General features: G+C 40.8%; 1 protein-coding gene across 1 annotated transcript in view; it reads left to right on the top strand.

Moving 5' to 3' along the window:
• The window catches only part of ITGA4 (integrin subunit alpha 4), a 204,179-nt gene that overhangs the window by 168,370 nt on the left and 16,626 nt on the right, over positions 1 to 19,183 (top strand). Inside the window, exons 17-21 of the mRNA XM_040357643.1 lie at positions 5,273 to 5,349; positions 11,278 to 11,425; positions 12,113 to 12,211; positions 14,237 to 14,316; positions 17,793 to 17,882. Of these exons, the coding sequence (XP_040213577.1) occupies positions 5,273 to 5,349; positions 11,278 to 11,425; positions 12,113 to 12,211; positions 14,237 to 14,316; positions 17,793 to 17,882 (494 nt within the window). The remainder of the gene's footprint in view (positions 1 to 5,272; positions 5,350 to 11,277; positions 11,426 to 12,112; positions 12,212 to 14,236; positions 14,317 to 17,792; positions 17,883 to 19,183) is intronic.

Here is a 19,183-nt window from a genome sequence, read left to right as displayed (position 1 = left end):
TTCGTAATGGAGATAGCACATTTGTCACGCTGTAACAAACTGAAAAGCACGAAGACTGAAAATCGTCTCTCACCAAACTTTTACTAACACGAAATCAGCAAAAGCAGCCCCAAGGGTGGCGCCATCCGAATGGAACTTCCCCTTTATAGTGCTGTTGTACGTCACTGCGCTTTGCTAGAGCATTTTTTTTTTTCACGATCGTGTGTAGGCAAGGCAGGCTTAATAAGAATTGGGTTGAAAAAAACGTTGTTTTTTCTAGAATATTAAAATGGTCGTGTGTACGCAGCTTTAGTCTAAAACTAGTGCAGCTGCAACATTAAAAGACTGGTAAGCTGCAATATATTACATTTCATTAGAGGATTTAGTTATGCTGTAAATTGATCTGCGTCCCTATTTAACTCAATGGTTCCTACATCAAGGCTGTACATGCGGCCTCAACATCTCTCCAAGTCTAGATTAAGTCAAACCACTTCCTGATACTAAGCCTGTTGCAAATAATATACTTAAATTAAAGCTAAATCTGCTGCTTGGTGATACAAAAAGTTGGAGCTGCTGCACTCAAATACACCTGTTTTAAAGTGACAACAAATATACCAGAAAAAAAGTGCGCTGTCTCCCTAAGTAATGATATAATAATAAAATAATGAATATATAGAATAACACTTTTTAATTAAGTATTTGATTAAGAAAGAAATTTCACATCTACAATATAAATTATGAATCAAGTTACTCTACATTAAACATTTTCCACTAATAGAAAGTGGGAATCAAAGGTGAACAATAAATGGTTAAAACCTAAATAATTCACAAGTCATGGAAAAATTCAAGTCTATTTACTTATGAATGAATATAATTATGATAAAGTTCTTTATTGCATACATGCAAAAATCAATCATATAAAGTCCATAAAGAAGTGCTGAAAAACGTGCTCAGTGCTCGCTGTAAACAATAAAATTCAAACATGCACCAAAGGTGCCCGTGAGGTAATGCCGCCTCTTACGGGACCAAAATTATCTCAGATTATAGGGATCAATAAAGAGACCAGTTTCTGGTGTCTGCTTAGCCTCTATCCACACCTCCCAGATAAATTCCGACACTCAAAATAGTAAACATAAACAAAAGGATCTCATAACACTCAACTAAAAATATCTATTTATTATTGACCTCCCTTGGGTGGAGTTGGGTCTGTGACGTCATCACGCTGAAGCTGCTCGGATAAAACCGCAGCTGAAGTTCTTTTGCAAGCTGTCTGTCTAAATGATTAATATATCTGCAGTTCATGTAAGTGCAATACTACTTTAATAAATGGATATTTTTAGTCAAGTTGAGCTGTGAGATGCTCTTCTTTATGCTTACTATTTAGGGTGTCTGAATTTATCTTGGAACTGTGGATAGAGGCTGGCTGGGACTGGGCTGTCAGAAACTGGGCTGTTGGTCTTATCTGCAGGTGCCATAGACCGGAACGGCAATCTGAACTGCAATCTGTGGCTGTGAGAGTCGGATCCCTGGATAACATACCAGCTTTAATCTAATAATCTAATACACACGATTGGAAATTCCGACAAGAAAAGTCCAATGTGAGCTTTTGGTCCGAAATTCCGACCGTGTGTATGCTACATCTGACTTTTGCTGTCGGAATTTCCGCCAACAAAAGATTGAGAGCTGGTTCTCAAATTTTCCTACAGAAAAAATTCCTATCGGAAAATCAGATCGTCTGTAGCAATTCCGATGCGCAAAATTCCGATGCATGCTCGGAAACAATTCAACGCATTTTCAGAAGCATTGAACTTAATTTTCTAGGCTTGTTATAGTGTTGTACATCACTGCGTTCTTGACGGTCGAAAGTTCAGAGACCGTGTGTATGCAAGCCAAGCTTGAGCGGGATTCCGGTAGGGTCCGGTTGGAGGCTGCATTACCTCACAGGCACTTTTAGAGCACGTTTGCAATTTTTTGTTTACAGCAAGCACTGAAAACTTTTTTTCTGCACTTCTTTATGGACTTTATATGATTGCTTTTTGCACTCAATTCAATAATGAGCTTTATCACAATTATGTTCATTCATATGTTTATTGGGCTTTATTTTGTACATGAGTTATGAATTTAAGTTTTAACCATTTATTGTTCACCTATGATTCACACTTCCTATTAGTGGAATATATTTATTGTAGAGTAACTGGATTCATTATTTATATTGTAGATGTAAATTTTCTTTCTATATCAAGTACTTAATTGCACAAAGGTGTTATTCTATTATGATCATTATTTAAGGAAACGGCACACTTTTTTTCTGGTATATTTGTTGTAATTAATATAATTTAATAGATAACCTGTGGACATTTGTAGAAACTAAAAGGGTTTGGGTATGAACACTATCCTAGGACACGGGACTGTAAAGTATGTAGTATACGTGTGATTTACTGATAGAATGATTGTATTGTGTTATTCACATTATTACCAGCAGCCTCAATGTCTGGCGTACATATGTGATCTACATAAGTTTGATATTGATATGATGTAATATACAGCCAGATGGCTGTATATTACAAATTATATATTAATCTATATCTCCCAGGAAACTGGGATCTGTCAATTACAATCCTAATTGTTCAGTGCTGGGTGGGTGTTTCACCTTTTTTCATTTGTACGTATATTAAAAAAAAAAAATGTATGTCCAAAAGGTTATTACTTAGCTTAATTGTGTTTAACGTTCAAAAATCAGAAGGAGCTATCTCAGGTTTTTACATGAAACAGACATTTACGTCATACATTGGTTTTTGGTTATGTATCTGGGTGGGGATAAAATAAAGATGCAATCTTCTAATAATATCCTGTTCTGTTGCTAGATAGATATGTTGTCTTCCTGTTTGTGAAGTACTGTACTAATCTTCTCTAGTGTGCACCATTATAAAGCCACAATGAAAATATATGAGGAATGATCGTCTGATTTTTTTTATATTTTTTTGCATGCTAGACTCGTATTGAAAATTAATAGGTTACTCAACTTACGAAAATTCTCGTACGACAGCACACAACTTTGAATGAAATGTAATGTGTTCAATTGTATTGTAATGTATTCTTTCATTTCCGAGCATGCATAGTCTTGCTCCTCTGATTTTTTTTTTTTTTTTTGTCTGAACAGCCAGAATCGGCTGTCGAAAGAATATACTAATGGTCAGATAGTCGGCTGGTCATTCGTCATACTGACATTTTATTACGATTTTCTTATCATGTATACGGGCCCTAAAGGGGTTGTAAAGTGCAGTCCTCTTTTCACTTACCTCATCCTTCAATTGTGCTTTTAAATGTTCTTATTTCTTCTGAGAAATGCTCAGTTCCTGTTCTTCTGTCTGTAACTCACCACCGTAACGCAAGGCTTTCTTCCTGGTGTGGAGAAAGCCTCTTGAGGGGGGAGGGCGCGAGCAGGAGTGTCAGGACGCCCACTAACACACAGCTCCTTTCTCTATCTGCAAAGTAGAGAGTGTCCTGACTTGCCTGCTCGCCCCCTCCCCCCTCAAGAGGCTTTCTCCACACCAGGAAGAAAGCCTACCATTACGGTGGTGAGTTACAGACAGAAGAACAGGAAGTGAGCGATTCTCAGAAGAAATAAGGACATTTAAAAGCAAAATGGAAGGATGAGGTAAGTGAAGGAGGACTGCACTAAGGTAAAGGAAGCTATTTAGGGAAACAAAATGTTTTCCTTTACAACCCCTTTAAGATGTTGAATCTGACTTGCAGTGGTATCATACAATTGAATGACTGCTGGGAAAAGAGCTGCAAAAGGGAAATATGAAATCCACACATGGATTGAGTTAGCTCAGGGGTCTCCAACCTTTCAAAACAAAGGGCCAGTGTACTGTCCTTTAGGCTTTAGGAGGGACGGACTGTGGCCATTGTGAGTAGAAAAGGTTCCTGATGTCAGTGGGAAATAACAATGCCAAATCTTTGATGTTAGTGGTAGGAATTGTGTTCCCTCATTGGTGTCATTGGGCGAAATGATGTCCTATTGTTGGTGTCATTTGGAGAAGTTGTGCTCCATCATTAGTGTTATTGGGAGGAATTGTGTCCTATCATTGGTATCATTGTGGGAAATGTCTCTTCATTGGTGTCAGTGGGGGGGGGGGGGGGGGGGTTTATATAGTGCCAACAGTTTACGCAGTGATTTACAACTTGAGCGTAGACATTAAAAATACAATACACTGTAATACAGTAGGAATCAGAAGGCCCTGCTCCTGAGAGCTTACAATCTAAGAGGGAAGGTCAAGAGATACAAGAGCTAATAACTGTGGGGGATGTTCTGATGGAGGCCAGTGGAGGCCAGATAGGCTTCTCTAAGGAGAGATGAGTTTTCAGGGATCGTCTGAAAGTGGACAAAGTAGGAGAAAGTCGGACAGATTGGGGTAGAGCATTTGAGAGGATGGGAGAGGCTCTGGAGAAGTCCTGAAGGCGAGCATGGGATGAGGTGACAAGGGAGTTTGAGAGCAGGAGGTCTTGGGAGGAGTGAAGAGAACGATTAGGTAGGTATTTTGAGACTAGGTTAGAGATTAAGCTGGGGGCCAGGTTGTGGATGACTTTTCTAAGTTATTGTTAGTATCTTGAATTTAATTTGCTGGTTGAGTGACAGCCAATGGAGGGATTGGTGAGGTGGATGAGCCTAGCAGCAGCGTTCATGATGGACTGAAGTGGGGATAGCCTATTTAGAGGTAAGCTAATGAGGAAGGAGTTTCAGTAGCCGGGACGAGAGATAACCAGGGAGTGGATTAGAAGCTTTGTGGTCACATTGGTTATTAAGGGATGCATCTTGGAGATGTTGCGGAGGTTGAGATGGCAATTTTTGGCTAGCGATAGGATGTGGGGCCGAAAGGTTAGTTCAGAGTCCAGAATTACACCTAGGACCTTGGCGTGAGGGGACAAGTTGATAGTTGAGCCGTTGATTATACCCCATTTTCAGTATCAGTGGATGAAATGGTGCCGCAAGGACCAGATAAAAGCCAACAAAGGGCCACATCTAGCCACAGTTTGGAGACCACTGAGTTGGTCAGCACCCACCAAAAACTGAAACATGAAAACACCGACACCTAGGGGTTAGAGCAAGTAGTGGTCAGTTAATCAAGAAGAATGTGATGCAAATAAAATAGATGTTATAATAAAGTTGTAAATGTTTTTGCAATGGAATGAATTATATATTCCCTTTAAATTTAACTTGGAAACACATGTCTATACATTTTCTGACTAAATGTGCAGCTCATTCAGTGCTTTTGAATTTTATTTTCAGGTTTCCTTTGCAAGATACTGTGCCTTGGAAAACTGCTCTGCAGATTTACAGATCTCAGGAAAGGTTTCCTTCCCAGGGTAAGTTTAAATAAAGGGAGTCCGCTTTCAAAAATAAATTATTTTTATGACGGATTAATCCAACATTTCCTTTCAGCTGCACTAAAGAGCTTTTCATTACCTTATATTCTACCTTCGCTATAAGCAGGATTTCATAAATCTTCACTCTTCAAATACTGTGTTTCTCTACTTCTGTCTTCAAGTCATATTTTCAGGATTTCCTGTTTTTTCCTTTGAAACGTGGGAGTTGAAAAACACTGTACACATGGGGAATGCCACAGATGACAGACTATAGGATTGCATTGACAGCTTTGGCCCATATCTATCACCCCATGCAGGAAAGCATGCATTAAATGCAGCCTGTCTGTGTGTTTGGTCAGTCTCTTTTTTGTTAGATAAGCAGCAATCCTTGAGGAAACAATCTGTGACAGCAGAGAAGAGGAATGCTTGATTGTCACATAAAACTTTTTTAATATTTTTATCTCAATTGAATGGGAAAAAGTTATGCTCTGTCAGGTTTTTATTGCTGTCTGTGTCCCCAGTGATATTACCATGGTGATATTCTCTCAAAGGGTAACTTTCCTCATTAGAACACTACAAGTGCATCAGCTGATTAATAATGAAAAAGTCACCCCCATTCAGATTTACTTTGCACATTAACATAATCAAACAAAGAGCTATTCCTTATTTTCCATATTGCTTCAGTCACCTGAATTTGGGGAGCAGCTGTATATTTGTTATTGTTATTTTTCTTAATTGTAATTTATTTTGGCCCTGCCTCCAAGCAGGTCCAACCGTGGCGCACAGATTTTCTTACCAGAAACAGGTAGGACTCTGAAACAAAGTTGGTTAAAATCCTTGCAGTGGATGTTCCGATCGGGTCCGCCTGTCAGTTTTTCAGGGTAACCCGATCGGAACCTCCATTCTTCTCTATGCAGCTGGGGATATCAGCAGACACCCGCCAGCATCCGATCCTGTTCCCCATCCATCCGGCAGATTGAATAACAGTCGGATGGAAACGGACAGGCAAGAAATCATAGTAAGAAGTTTTATATAGGGGTGTGCAAGTCAAGTTCCACTCTGCTGGTAAAACCTTAATGATTTTAGGTACATTTTTTAATACAATTGTTTATTTTACTGTAAAATCCCCTTAAAATAAATCTGAAAAATGGTTGAGTGGGAAGTAATTTGTATCACTATTGGTTATCAGTCAATTAGCAAGTGCTAACATCCCTGACATTTGCCGTCAGTGCAGACTAGCGATATGCTACTTATTGAGATATTGAGATAACACATTCACACTTGCACAGTATCACTGTTATCAACCACATATTGCTAGACTAATGCTGTCTGGACAGAAGAGGATTAGACTTAATTGAAAAAGGAATGTTATCCCATGCTCATCAGAAATATTGGTGGTGTCCTTTGTTCTTATTCTAGGATAATTTAGATCATGGAAGGCAGAATATCACCTTTGTAATTATTTGATGCACAGATGTAAGCAGAGCCATTGCAATGCGAAGCAGCAGGGTGCTGTCACTCACAGTTGCTGTTTGGGGCCCTGCTAAGTCCAAATCCTGGCCTCCCAAAGTGCTAAGCTTGGCTGTCTGTGAGAATGCCTGTCCTCTGGAGGTTTGTCACTTGGACACATTTGTAAAGAAAAAAAATCTGTTTGTTTTCTGTACTGACGCCTTAGCCAAGGATCTAGAATATTTTGCAGCAGCTATGAACTTTTAAGAGTGCAATGAATACATTAGTTGTTTACAGACACAGCCATAAAGGTAATTCATACTGAAGAATAAAAGTTACGTCTTTTTGTAATTTTCTTTGTTTGCAGTATATTCATTTCAAGGCAGGCAGATAGATACAGTCCTCATGCTGTTACAAATACCATCCTGCCCATCTAAAACCTCAGGAGAGTGTAGAAATGATTGGTCTGTTATGTGTCCGGGTCTGCCAGCAGTGCTGTTCATCATCCTGAATCTTATGCATTCCACATTTAAAGGAGAAGTACAGCCAAAGCTCATCCGGCTATACTTCTCCTGCGGATCACAGGAGCACAGTTCATCCTGCACTCCTATGAGCCATTGTTAGCAAACAGCAGGCTGAAGTTTACTGTCTGCTGACATCACAAAGCTGGTCCAGGCTCAGGCAAGTTCATGACAATGGAGTCGGGATCTAGCCACAGACCTGGACCATCTCCCATCTCAGCGAGCTGCTAAGAGGCTGAGCCGGCCGCTGTCACCCCATCCACAGTCCAGTGCTCCAGTGAGTGCAGGAGGCAGAGTAGAGAGCCAGTGACTGACAATTACAGAGGGCCACTTAAGTGATTTGGTAACTGGTCATAGGCCACAATGAAATAAAATGTTTCAGAATTTTGAATTTTATATTTTAAATATCATAATGAAGTTTTTAAACAACAATGAACAACAACCAGGATCATCATTTTTCGTGAGGGCAAAAATCTGTTGGGTGTTTAACCACTATTACATCATGCAGGTGTGTTGCACTTCCTGAAAGCGCACCAAAACTCTTGCATTCAGGAGTTTTGGCGTGCTTTCGAAACCTGCACCAAACCCGCAGAATATTTTAGAAGTCTATGGACAGGATCCAGCGGTACAGAGGAATCATTGGCCTATGTGGCTCCTGCTCCCTCCATATCCGCTCACTCCCTCCATCGCCTTCTCCATCCACTCAGATGCTCTGGGATGGCGTTGGCAACCTGTGGTTTGTGGGCCCCATCAGAGGGTTCCGCGGGGCACTGGTTGAGCACTCCTGCTTTAGGCATGTATGCACATTGGCCTCAGTGTATTTCATCTATGAAGGAACAGTGTTGTCATTTTAGGACAGGAAGTGTGTCAGGATTACTGACCAACCCCCTATCTCTAATCTCTGTAATATCAGGCATTCTCTAGTTCATAGAGGTAAACTCGATAGAAGAAGATCCTGGACTGCTTGTAGCTACTCGAGTAAGCATCACATGATGTGAAACATGTCAGCCACCTTTTTCGTGTTGTTCACTTCATTTTGACTGCATCGCTTTGGTTGTTTTTTGGATTTCATTTGTACAATAAAGACATCGTTTTAAGGAGTGCGGCAGTCCAGGATCTTCTTCTATCCAATGCACCTGTGCATAGCCAGCACTTTTTTGGTTTAGTGGGACAGAAGCAAAGCCAAGGGATCAGCAGTTTTTAGAGCGGTATCATCTCTCACATAGAGGTACACTGGGCAGAGCCGATAATTCTGCCTGAGATTACACTGCAGAGCAGACAGGAACTTTTAAGCAGGGATGAGCTCAGATGTATTCAGACAGTCTGAACCCACCTGAGCTATCCCACCAGGAAGCTGTCAAAGCAGACAGCCAGTCATATGCAGTGGAGGCATTCCCTGTCCCTCAGTCGTGTGTATATATAACCCTTGTATATGTGAGACTTCAGGCAGGGGCATGCCTCTGCCACCTATGATTGGCTGTCTGCTTTGACAGCTTCCTGGTGGAATAGGTCAGATGGGTTTTAACTAGTTTTCAAACACACCTGATCTCATACCTGCTTGTGAGCTCATTGGATTTCTGGCAGGATCAAAGGGTATTTTTTGCACATATTGAACAGATATAACAAAACATTCTCAAAGCTAAATTTAACATACCCTAAGAGCAAAAACCAGAAGGTTGCTGTTGGGGTTTACATATACTTTAAATCTCTAAAGTCAGTGTAGTGCTAGCCTTGTAATATATGTATTTGTGCACTGTGACCAATTTGTTATTCTGGAGATAACGGTACATGTATAGGAGTGGCAAAATAGGATTGAAATTTGTGCATTGTGCGATCATTTAGAGTCTCACTTTAAATAAAGATCTAAATAAACTTTTCCCCCCCAAATCTTAGCTGAAGAGTGGAAAAAAATGAAAATGAAAAAATGTGAAATGTAATTGCTACACCGTTAGCAATATGTTTCTCTCTAATTTGCTGTTGTCTTGGAACCTAGCTGTTTATGCAGTACTTTCACCTTCTGCTGCTTGTGTCTGTGCCAGCTTCTCTCCCCAAGGTGTACCATGAGTAATGCTTTGGTCTCCTGCCAGATCATTCTATAAATGTCACTTTATTTGCATCTTTTCAAGAATTCTTACAGTATTTAAATGAAATAAGCACATCTGCATTTCCATCTCGTATTTTCTCAATTTTTTTGTTATATAAATTAAAATATCTTAATTTTATTTTAATTTGCATCAACATATACATTGCATAGTCATACGGTGCTCTTTGATGTGAAAATAAAATAAAACAAGCACATTTGTGGTGAAATTTGTTATAGAGGCTCATTTTGGGGGGTGGGTGGTAGACCTAGGCAAGCATCAAGCATCCATGTTTTTTTAGGCTTCACCTGGCTTGTGCTGATCTCACTCTCCTGGCAAAGAGGGCTGGGAAATCTTGGTGGGTGTTTTTGGGCTACATTAATCCATCCAGTAAACATCCTTGTGATTTTAGCCTACAGAGAATGACCTGCTATGCATATCCCATCAAATCATTAAAGCTGAAGTTTATTTTCACGTTTTATCTTTCCTTGCATTTATTGTCCCCATCAACATGCTAATCCAATATCTTAATTGCACAGTACAGGACACAGGCTGCATATTCATAGATCCTGGGTTATAGGCTGCTACCCTCAGTCATGTGACACTGGTAAACTTTTGGAACCCCCCTTGGGCATACCCCTAAAGCCCTACCACTCTGTGAGTGTTTATGTTTGAAGTGTCCTGTAGGTTATAGACCTCTTCTCCCCTATTTATAGACCAAGTTATGTAATCACTGGGCCTCTTCTCAATTCAATGCAGGAAGAACTTGGCTGGTGGGAAGGGTCTGTAAGGTACTGTACATCTACTGATTCTTGCTGGTGGCACCTTCCCCCAGCCATTGCTTTTTGGCCACCAGAATGCACCCTAAACTTGGAAACAAGGCTTTAAGGAAACCTGTACTGTTATGCCTAGTACACACAATCGTTTTTTCTGTCGGGAAAACTTCTGTGTTTTCCTTTGGTCGGTAAAACCGTCCATGTTCATGCTCCTTAGCAGTTTTCCTGACAGGAAACTGCGGTTTAAAAAATAAGAACCTGCTCTCTTTTTTCTCACCTCGTATCGCAGTGTTTTTCCCGCAGTTTTCCTATGGTCAAAGGACCGCCGGGAAAACCGAGGGGAAAACCGAGAACCGCCTCAGTCCCTTTTTCCCTGTACACACGGCCGGTTTTCCCGACCAAAGTTTTCCTGTCGGGAAAACCGGCCGCGTGTACAGGGGTAAAGGGACTGAGGCGGTTCTCGGTTTTCCCCTCGGTTTTCCCGGCGGTCTTTTGACCATCAGGAAAACTGATTGTGTGTACTAGGCATGAGAAATATGGGGACTAAGATAACCAAATATATCCAAAGGTTAATCTGTTGATAAAAAATAATTAGGACAATTGTTTCCACTAGGGCACAGTTAATATACTGCTACAAAGTCTTTTTAAAGGAACACAACTAAAATTTGTGTCTGGTTTAACTCCAAACGAATCAACAGTAAAATCTAGTTGATATAGGTTACTTTATTCTGCATATTACCATTAATGCTGAAATAAAGATAACCTGTCATCTAAGAATCATGGGGATTCTGAACATTTGGGCTGCCAAGCTTTCCCTGCCTTTGGTGCTTCCTGAGTCACCGACTTGAGACAAGTGTGCAACATGTAAAGCCAAAGAGAACAACTCATTCAGATCAGTGACTCAAAGTATTGAATCCACTGGATCAATATGGTGGCCAGGGAGCCTGTTCAGGAGCTGCTTTTGTATCTCACAGGTTTTCTTTTAACTTCTTTTTCAGATATGCGTGGACACCTTCCTTAGGGTTCATACAGAAACCAGTTTGTCATTTGCATCTTTTAGAAAACCACTCTATCTTATGTAACTATGTTCTCTATTTGCAGATTTGAAAACAAAACATATGTTGCGGTTGGAGGCATGAAGACCATCATGGTTAACATCTCATTGTTCAATGCTGGTGACGATGCCTATCAATCCAATCTACAAATGAAACTACCCCGAGGACTTTTCTTCACCAAAGTATTGGACCTGGTAATATACTAGTTTTGTAGTCTTTGGAATAAATATAAAGGTAGGGTGTATCATCCACCTTTATTTTGGAATGTGATATATGAGTGGTAGTGAGTAGTGGATCCAGCAGCAGATAACATTGCTCCATATGCTTACTCCTTCTTGATCCTCCAGTATGTATTGGGTGCCTGCCCAAGAGCGTGCCCTCCCTTCGGCAACCATATGTCAAAGAGGAACGAACAGACCACACATTAAGGATGTCACTGTTTAAAAACAATATATTTTAGTAAAACAAATCCACTACATGTCATCTTGTCTGTCATCTACGTGCTCCACTGCGTTTTGCATGAAAAAGCTGTATCATTGAAAAGCCTTTTTTCTGCAAAATGTGTCATAATGGTGACAACAGTGGAACAAGTCTGTGGAATGTGCACTGACAGGGCTGCTTGAAGTTTCCACGGGGGATCATGTGACAAGGTGACAACACAGCATGATAGGGACAGAGTGTTGTCACTTTTTAATAGGATTTGAACAAGGTTTATATGTGATTTTGATGCTCCTTTGGTGGCAGAACCAGTTTAAACCCCATGGAAATTTAGAATGTTTTAATATTTACTTGTCACTATGAACTTTGCAGAAAATAATATACACTTTCACTTCTGTACTGTAACGTCCTTAAAAACGTGTTTGTATCTTTGTTAATGCCAGCTGGAGAAACAGATAAACTGTGCCATCTACGAGGAAGAAAATCAGCGGACAAGACTGGAGTGTACTATTGGTCATCTGTATGTTGACTCGCTGTCAAAGGTATGTGAAGAATTGTGGGTGGAAAATAAGCTTTCTTACCAGGAAGCAAAAGTGTTGGCTTATGTACCATCATTTGTATGATCATAAAATCCTCCCACCACTTAACAGAAAATGTGCAAGGTAGGGACCCACCCTAAATGTAGTCTTTATGTGGGGGATAGATGGAAATGCATAAAACCGGAATGACTTGATGACAGCCAGAACAAACCTGAAGTTGTATGTCTAGGAAAACCAGACAGGTAGTTTATCTCAAATATTTTGTTTGCTTTGGGTGGCAGCTCCATATTTAAAGGGTAACTCCACTTTCATGGTAAAAAAGAAAAAGCAAATAAAAAAAATAATATAGCATATATAGTTGCAACACAAGTCATATTGTAATTGAATATTATTAAAAAAATATTTACGTTTCCTTTTTAAAGGAGTTCTCTAAGCTAAAACTTTTAACCCCCGCTGTGCCCGGGCTGTAAAACTATACAAAATAAACTTTCACTTACCTGCCTACGATCCCCCGTTGTTCCGTTATCGCCGCCCGTGCTCCGGTTCCTGTCAGCTTCCTCTTCCTGCGGGTCGGTGACTCACCGTGCGCTCAGCCTATCGGCGGCCGCGGCGGGACAAGATTTTTGTACTTACAGTTTTGGTGTCTTGCGCGGCGTCCATCGGCGGCCTCGTTGGGTCCGGCGTTCATCTGCGGCTTCGGGTGTCCTCTTCGTCGGGTCCGGCGTCCTTCTGCGGCGTTCTCCCCGCTCGTTTCCTGCGCCGAGTTTGAATACTGCGCCGGCATATACCGAGCGCAGTACACTCGTGTATAGTCGGGCAGGCTCGGCTACTCTCGCGCTCACGTCCTGTACGTCCAGGACGTGAGCACAAGAGGAGCCGAGCCTGCCCGACTATACACGGATGTACTGCGCTCGGTATATGCCGGCGCAGTATTCAAACTCGGCGCGGGAAAGCGGGTATCGGCGTATATCGCGCACCCACGATTTTCCCCTGATTTTCAGGGCAAAAAAGTGCGCGGTATACGCCGATAAATACGGTATGTATTCATGGGACACTTCTTGGTTGACAGGAAAGTTTATGTACAGTCTAAGCCTGCAGATCAAATATTAGAATTTAGCAAATAATCTTATTTGTAAGAGGTAGCATTGACTCCATCATTAAAATGACTATATCATATGATCCTGATTTGTTGAGTGCAAGATGCACAAAAACTTTAAACACTGTACATTTTTACTTTGTTATTGGTTATCTATGACACTGTTAAGGACTTATTATTAGTATTATAATTATGGTAGTGTAAAACATAGTTCTGGTTTCACAATTTGCTCTGATCAGCATTTTTTTTAGAATCAAAGGTGGCAAATTGCTTTAAAATGACATTAAGAGTAGCACAAAGAACGTGTGAGCAATTTGCACTTAGGAATTTCACACCCAAGAGTGTCAAAGGATGAGTGTCATATAGAGTGATGCACAAGGGAGACGGGAGCATGAACTGTGATCTCACATCTTTTGGCTTACTCACCCGCTGTGCACTTCTGATTGCTATAGATCTAAAAAAGCAACCTGTAGATGTCTGTTTCCATGCTGGGACCTGTGGTTCCAAAGAAGCCAGCTGTTTTATTGGGGGTAGAAACAGGTAGTGGGTGATTTTTTTCCCTTAATGCAAAGAATGCATTAAGGAAAACAATTATTTCTCTATAACATCTTTAAAGGTATTGTAAAGTCTTGTTTTTTGTTGTTTTTGTTAAAATAACAAGTATGTTATACTTATCTGCTCTGTGCAATGGTTTTACACAGAGCAGCCCTGATCATTCTCTTTGGGGGGTCCCTGTTGGTGCTTCTGGCTCATTTCCACCCGCTGAGTTTTTGATGTCAGAATGTCCAATCGTGTGTACGCGGCATACCAGTGTATGGGCAGTTTATGATACAGGGAGATTTCTAGATAAAACACTCTTTATCTGTATATGAGAAGACTTTTTAAATGATGTAGTAGTAATACTGTCCTGTTCTTATTTCTTATTTTTACAGCAAGAATTCTCTTTCCTCTTTGATGCCAGTTCACTAAGCAAAGCTGAAGAAGACCTTCTAATCAATGTAACTGTGAACTGGTAAGATTCAGAAGCGTAATATAAAATATGCCTAGATATACCGTTTGTGTGTAGATAAACGTCTTTATATCTAACATCTATAGGCCATTATATGTTGTTTCATTTGACATTATAAGCAAAAAAAAAAAATATATATATATATATATATATATATAGGAGAAATGCACAAAATTTAAAAGATAAATTAAAACAGAGTGTAGAGTGTTGCCCATAACAGTTTGATAACAATTAATGTTATTTAGCCAAAGAACATACATTCCACATTAATTATGCTGCCAAAATGAGCATGTGCTGTATATTTCCTCAAGCATTGCTCCTGTTCCTTTTTGCTGGAGGCTGTTATTTTGTTAAAGCCCAGATCAGTATTTAAAACTCTCCCCCTCTCCTTGGTCTCAAAAACTATATGTCACTTTCTGCAAATAAATTGTGTGCATTTCCAGCCTTGATTGTACAGTATGTCTTGGCTCAGCTAGAGTAGAAGGCTGACAGAAGCTTACAGTGTTCTGTCTCATAGAGATGCCACAGGGGGAAAGGAGAACAGACCAGGGAGATAAGATAAGACAAGACAATGTCCTTGTAAGATTAACTCTTTTATGTTTCCCTGGCAGTAGAGTTTGTCCTGTCACCTCTCCTGTTTTTCTTTTCTCCCTCCCTAATCAGTTTTTCCTAGGCATAGTCTGTGTGTAATTCCTGTTGCTTCTTCCCCCCTGACCAGCAGTAAATCTTGAGGCTGTTAGCGGATCAGCCTCTAGTGACTGATTATCAGCACAGTGCCAAAAATACAGTACTTCTGAGGCTGTGCGGAGCAGGGTGAGACAAGGCCTTACAGTGGTGGGTAAATACCACCAAAGGAAAGCTTTGCTTGGGTACAGCATTGCATGACTGTGCAGTTCTCATTCAAAGTGAGACAGTGCTGAAAGCTGAAAATTGGCCTGGACAGGAAGGGGGCGAAAGGGCCTTGTAGGCAAGTGGTTGAACATTATATGCACTAGTTTTTAATGTTTTACATAGCTATACCTGAGAAAGGGGCCAGCCTGGAGTCATCTGTCAGGACTGAATTTTCTGACTAAAATTTCACTTTAACAGACATTTTTAGCCCAGTTTTAAATTCTATTCAAAAATACTTTTACTTTTTAAACACTAGCATAATTGTCTAAAATCTACATTTATATAAAATGTATCCACTGCATCTAAACATTTTCAGACACAGGTGCAGTGTTAAAGTGACCCTGTGTTCAGGGCCATCTTTAACACAGGGGAAAAAAGGGGCAGCTGCCCAGGCCCAGTCATTGTTATGGGACCCAAAGCAGCTGACCCTTGAACCTGCGCTGCACGCAAATAGTTGATAAGTGAATTTGGGAGGGCCCAAAAAAATGCTTGCCCAGGGTCCAATCAATAATAAAGACGTCCCTAACAGGGCCATCTTTAAGGCCTTGTACACACGATAGGTTAACCAGAGGACAACGGTCTAAAGGACCGTTTTCATCGGACAAAACCGATCGTGTGTGGGCCCCATAGGTTATTTAACCATAGGTTAAAAAAAAGACAACTTGCTTTAAAATTAACCTATGGATTGGTAACCGATAGGTCAAAACTGATCGTTAGTAGGCAAAACTATCGGTTAAAAATCCACGCATGCTCAGAATCAAGTCGACGCATGCTTGGAAGTATTGAACTTCGTTTTTTTCAGCACGTTGTGTTCCGCATTCTGACACGATCGGTTATTTAACCTATGGTGTGTAGGCGTGACGGACCATCAGTCAGCTTCATCGGTTACTAATGGGGGAAGAGGGCGCTAGTAAAAAAATACCTCTAATGGGGTGTTTAAAACGTGATCCCAAATGGTATATGTGGGAAATGTGTATGTGATACACTCTAATGTCTAAACAATTAATATCTCGATTTGACCATATGCAATCACTGTGCTAATATAGCACACACACTGGTGACCTCAGTGAAAGTCCAAAAAAACACTATCCAAATAGTGCGTCTTATTGCGGTACTCAAAACCATATGCAAAATTAAATAAAACAGTCCATGTGTGCTTATTGACAAATCCAAACGATCATTGGAGCATGCAAAAACGGATCTTGAGTGTTGCTACAGCCACCACCATTAATACATTTGCACCCGAAGTGATCTTGCTAAAAGGGAGGCTTACCAAAGGCAGTGGACCCCTTTCATATGAATTGGGTCAGATAAGCTGAACAGGTGTTAGTGCCTGCACACTGATGATAACGTGCAGACTGCACGTGATGATCAGGATTCCATCCAAAAACATTAACAGAGAGAAAAGCTATAGTGCATTACCGTTTATTTTAAAATCACATAACATAAAAAGCTGATTGGCCCCTTACTTGGAGAGTGCCTGCCCGGCACTAGGACTGCATGCGTCTAACAGGACCCTCAGGTGTGTGGGTTGCTGTGTGAAGATGCGCGTTGTACAATTGCAGCGGCGTGCGGGATCAGCTGGTGTGCTGAGAAAGTGCCAGACTAGCCTCCGACAATTGTTTCGTGGGTTTCCACGTCACGCAGCTTCATCGGTTAACCTAGGACAACGGTCCTTCAGACCATTGTCCTCTGGTTAACCTATCGTGTGTACGAGGCTTGACACAGGGCAAAAGGGCCCAATCATTGTTGATGGGCCCAAAGCAGCTGCCCATTGAGCCCACACTGCCCGCAAATAGTTAAGTGAATTTGAGAGGGCTCCAGAATTTTTTTGCCCAGGGTCCAATCATTATTAAAGATGGCCCTGCCTGTGTTTTCCCACTCTGGGCAAAGACATAGAAAGCAGTGTGTTTTTTTTCATCCATTGTCCAGTAAGTAGACTGGTGGCTGTGACAAGTGAGTTGTAGAGTAGCAAGTGAAAGTTTGGCAATATAACATTCAAAGCAAAAGTAAGCACTTCTATTAAAAGATGCTAGTTGCCTGGCTGTCTGTTTTCAATACTGTCACTGCCCTGGAACAATCAGGCTGCAAGTCAAGTCAGAGTGAAGTCAGAGCTTACATTTTCCAAGTGACTCATAATATTGAAGATAACAGTCAGCTGGACAGCCGAGCAAACAAGATTTTCTGGCACAACAGTTAGGAATGCCAGATTACATGCTTCCCTCAGTACAGGCTGCTATAAATATCTGTGTTCAAGACACCTAGACTGGAGTTAAATGGTGTTTCGCCATGTATCAGTGGGCACAAAAAATGTAAAAGCATATACTTATTGTGAACAGCGAGGAGATTTCAGCACGTCGTATTGTGTGAACCACCTTTTAAGGACTTTCCAGGACTCAGGAGTGATCTCTCCTGGAAGGAATCTCTGGATATCTTGCATCCTGCAGCCGGATCCCCCCCCCCCCCCCCCCCCCAATCATGCAGAGATTGTATTTTTGGTCTTTCTTTCGTCGTACTCCAAACAAACTGTTTTAGATTGCAGGATGATTTTTATACATGAATGCTTCTTTCTTTCTTTAAATCTGCAGTCAAAATGAGGTAAACGAGGCATCGCTATGGAATAATGAAGCCGTTTTCATCATTCCCACAAGATACGAGGTCAATGTCAATGTACTTGGGTGAGTTACTTGTGTTACTTGTTGCAGCCATGTCATGTTGGTTATATAGAGCATTGCCTTTAATCAGAGATGCATTGTATATCAAAGCGAATTTCCCCATAAAAAATAATGGAAACTCAAATTATTTGTTCCACAACCATTTATTCATAGGTCTTTCAGTTTATAGTTCATATAAAAAGATTATAGCAATGTGATTGGTTGTGTAACCAAAAAATGTCTATCCCAAAATGGAAGCCTCCACAAGGGGATTAGAAGCAAAATCCAGCAGGAGCTACAGAGTATAAAAGAGAAGAAAGGTACCTATAAGTGTAGCAATATGTTGCTAAATGTTGTACGTTCATTAAATGTTGCTACACTTAGAGGCACCTCTCTTCTCTTTTATACTCAGTTGTGACATGACGCTACTTGTATATCAAGACATCGCTTGTATATCAAGTCAAAATGTATTAAAAAAAATGTTGCTTGTCTTGCAAAACGCTCTCAAACCAAGTTACTCTCAAGCCAAGGTTTTACTGTACTATACATATATCCTTTATCATTTCTATATGTAAATACTATGCATTACAATTACTACACAGTATTAGTTGCATAGTAGGTGAGGTTGAAAAAAGACACAAGTCCATCAAGTCCAAACTATGTGTGTGAATTTATGTCAGTATTACATTGTATATCCCTGTATGTTGCAGTCGTTCAGGTGCTTATCTAATAGTTTTAAAAAAAAATCTATCAATGCTCCCCGCTGAGTCCACCGCCTGTGGAAGGGAATTCCACATTCTTGCAGCTCCTACAGTTAAGCCCCTTTCACACTGGGGCAGTAGATGCGTCAGTGGTAAAGCACGGCTATTTTTAGCGTTGCTTTACCTCAAATTTTGTGGCACTATTCGGCCACTAACGGGCGGTTTTTACCCCCGCTAGCGGCCGAGGAAGGGTTAAAAACCACTCTGCATAGGAGCTTTGCCGGCGGTATAGCCACGGTGCCCCATTGATTTCAATGGGCAGGAGCGGTGGAGGAGGGGTATACACACCGCACCCTCACCGCTCCAAAGATGTGGCTAGCAGGACTTTTTTTTACTGTCCTGCTAGCACAACGCTCCAGTGTGAAAGCAGCGGCTGTTTCAGGTTGGTTGTAGCGCCTGCTACAAAGGGTCAAAAGAACCCTCTAAGCAGTTTAAGGTTTAGCCACTTTTCTTCTCATTTTAATGAGTAGCCACGTGTCTTATTAAACTTAATATAGGCATGTAGCTCTTGCAACAGTTTTACTTATTAGGAATGCTGTCACTTATTCATGAATTCAGACCAAC

Source organism: Rana temporaria, chromosome 6 (genome assembly GCF_905171775.1).
Source record: "Rana temporaria chromosome 6, aRanTem1.1, whole genome shotgun sequence".
NCBI classification, from domain to species: Eukaryota; Metazoa; Chordata; class Amphibia; order Anura; family Ranidae; genus Rana; species Rana temporaria.
This window is presented reverse-complemented; position numbering and strand designations above follow the sequence as displayed.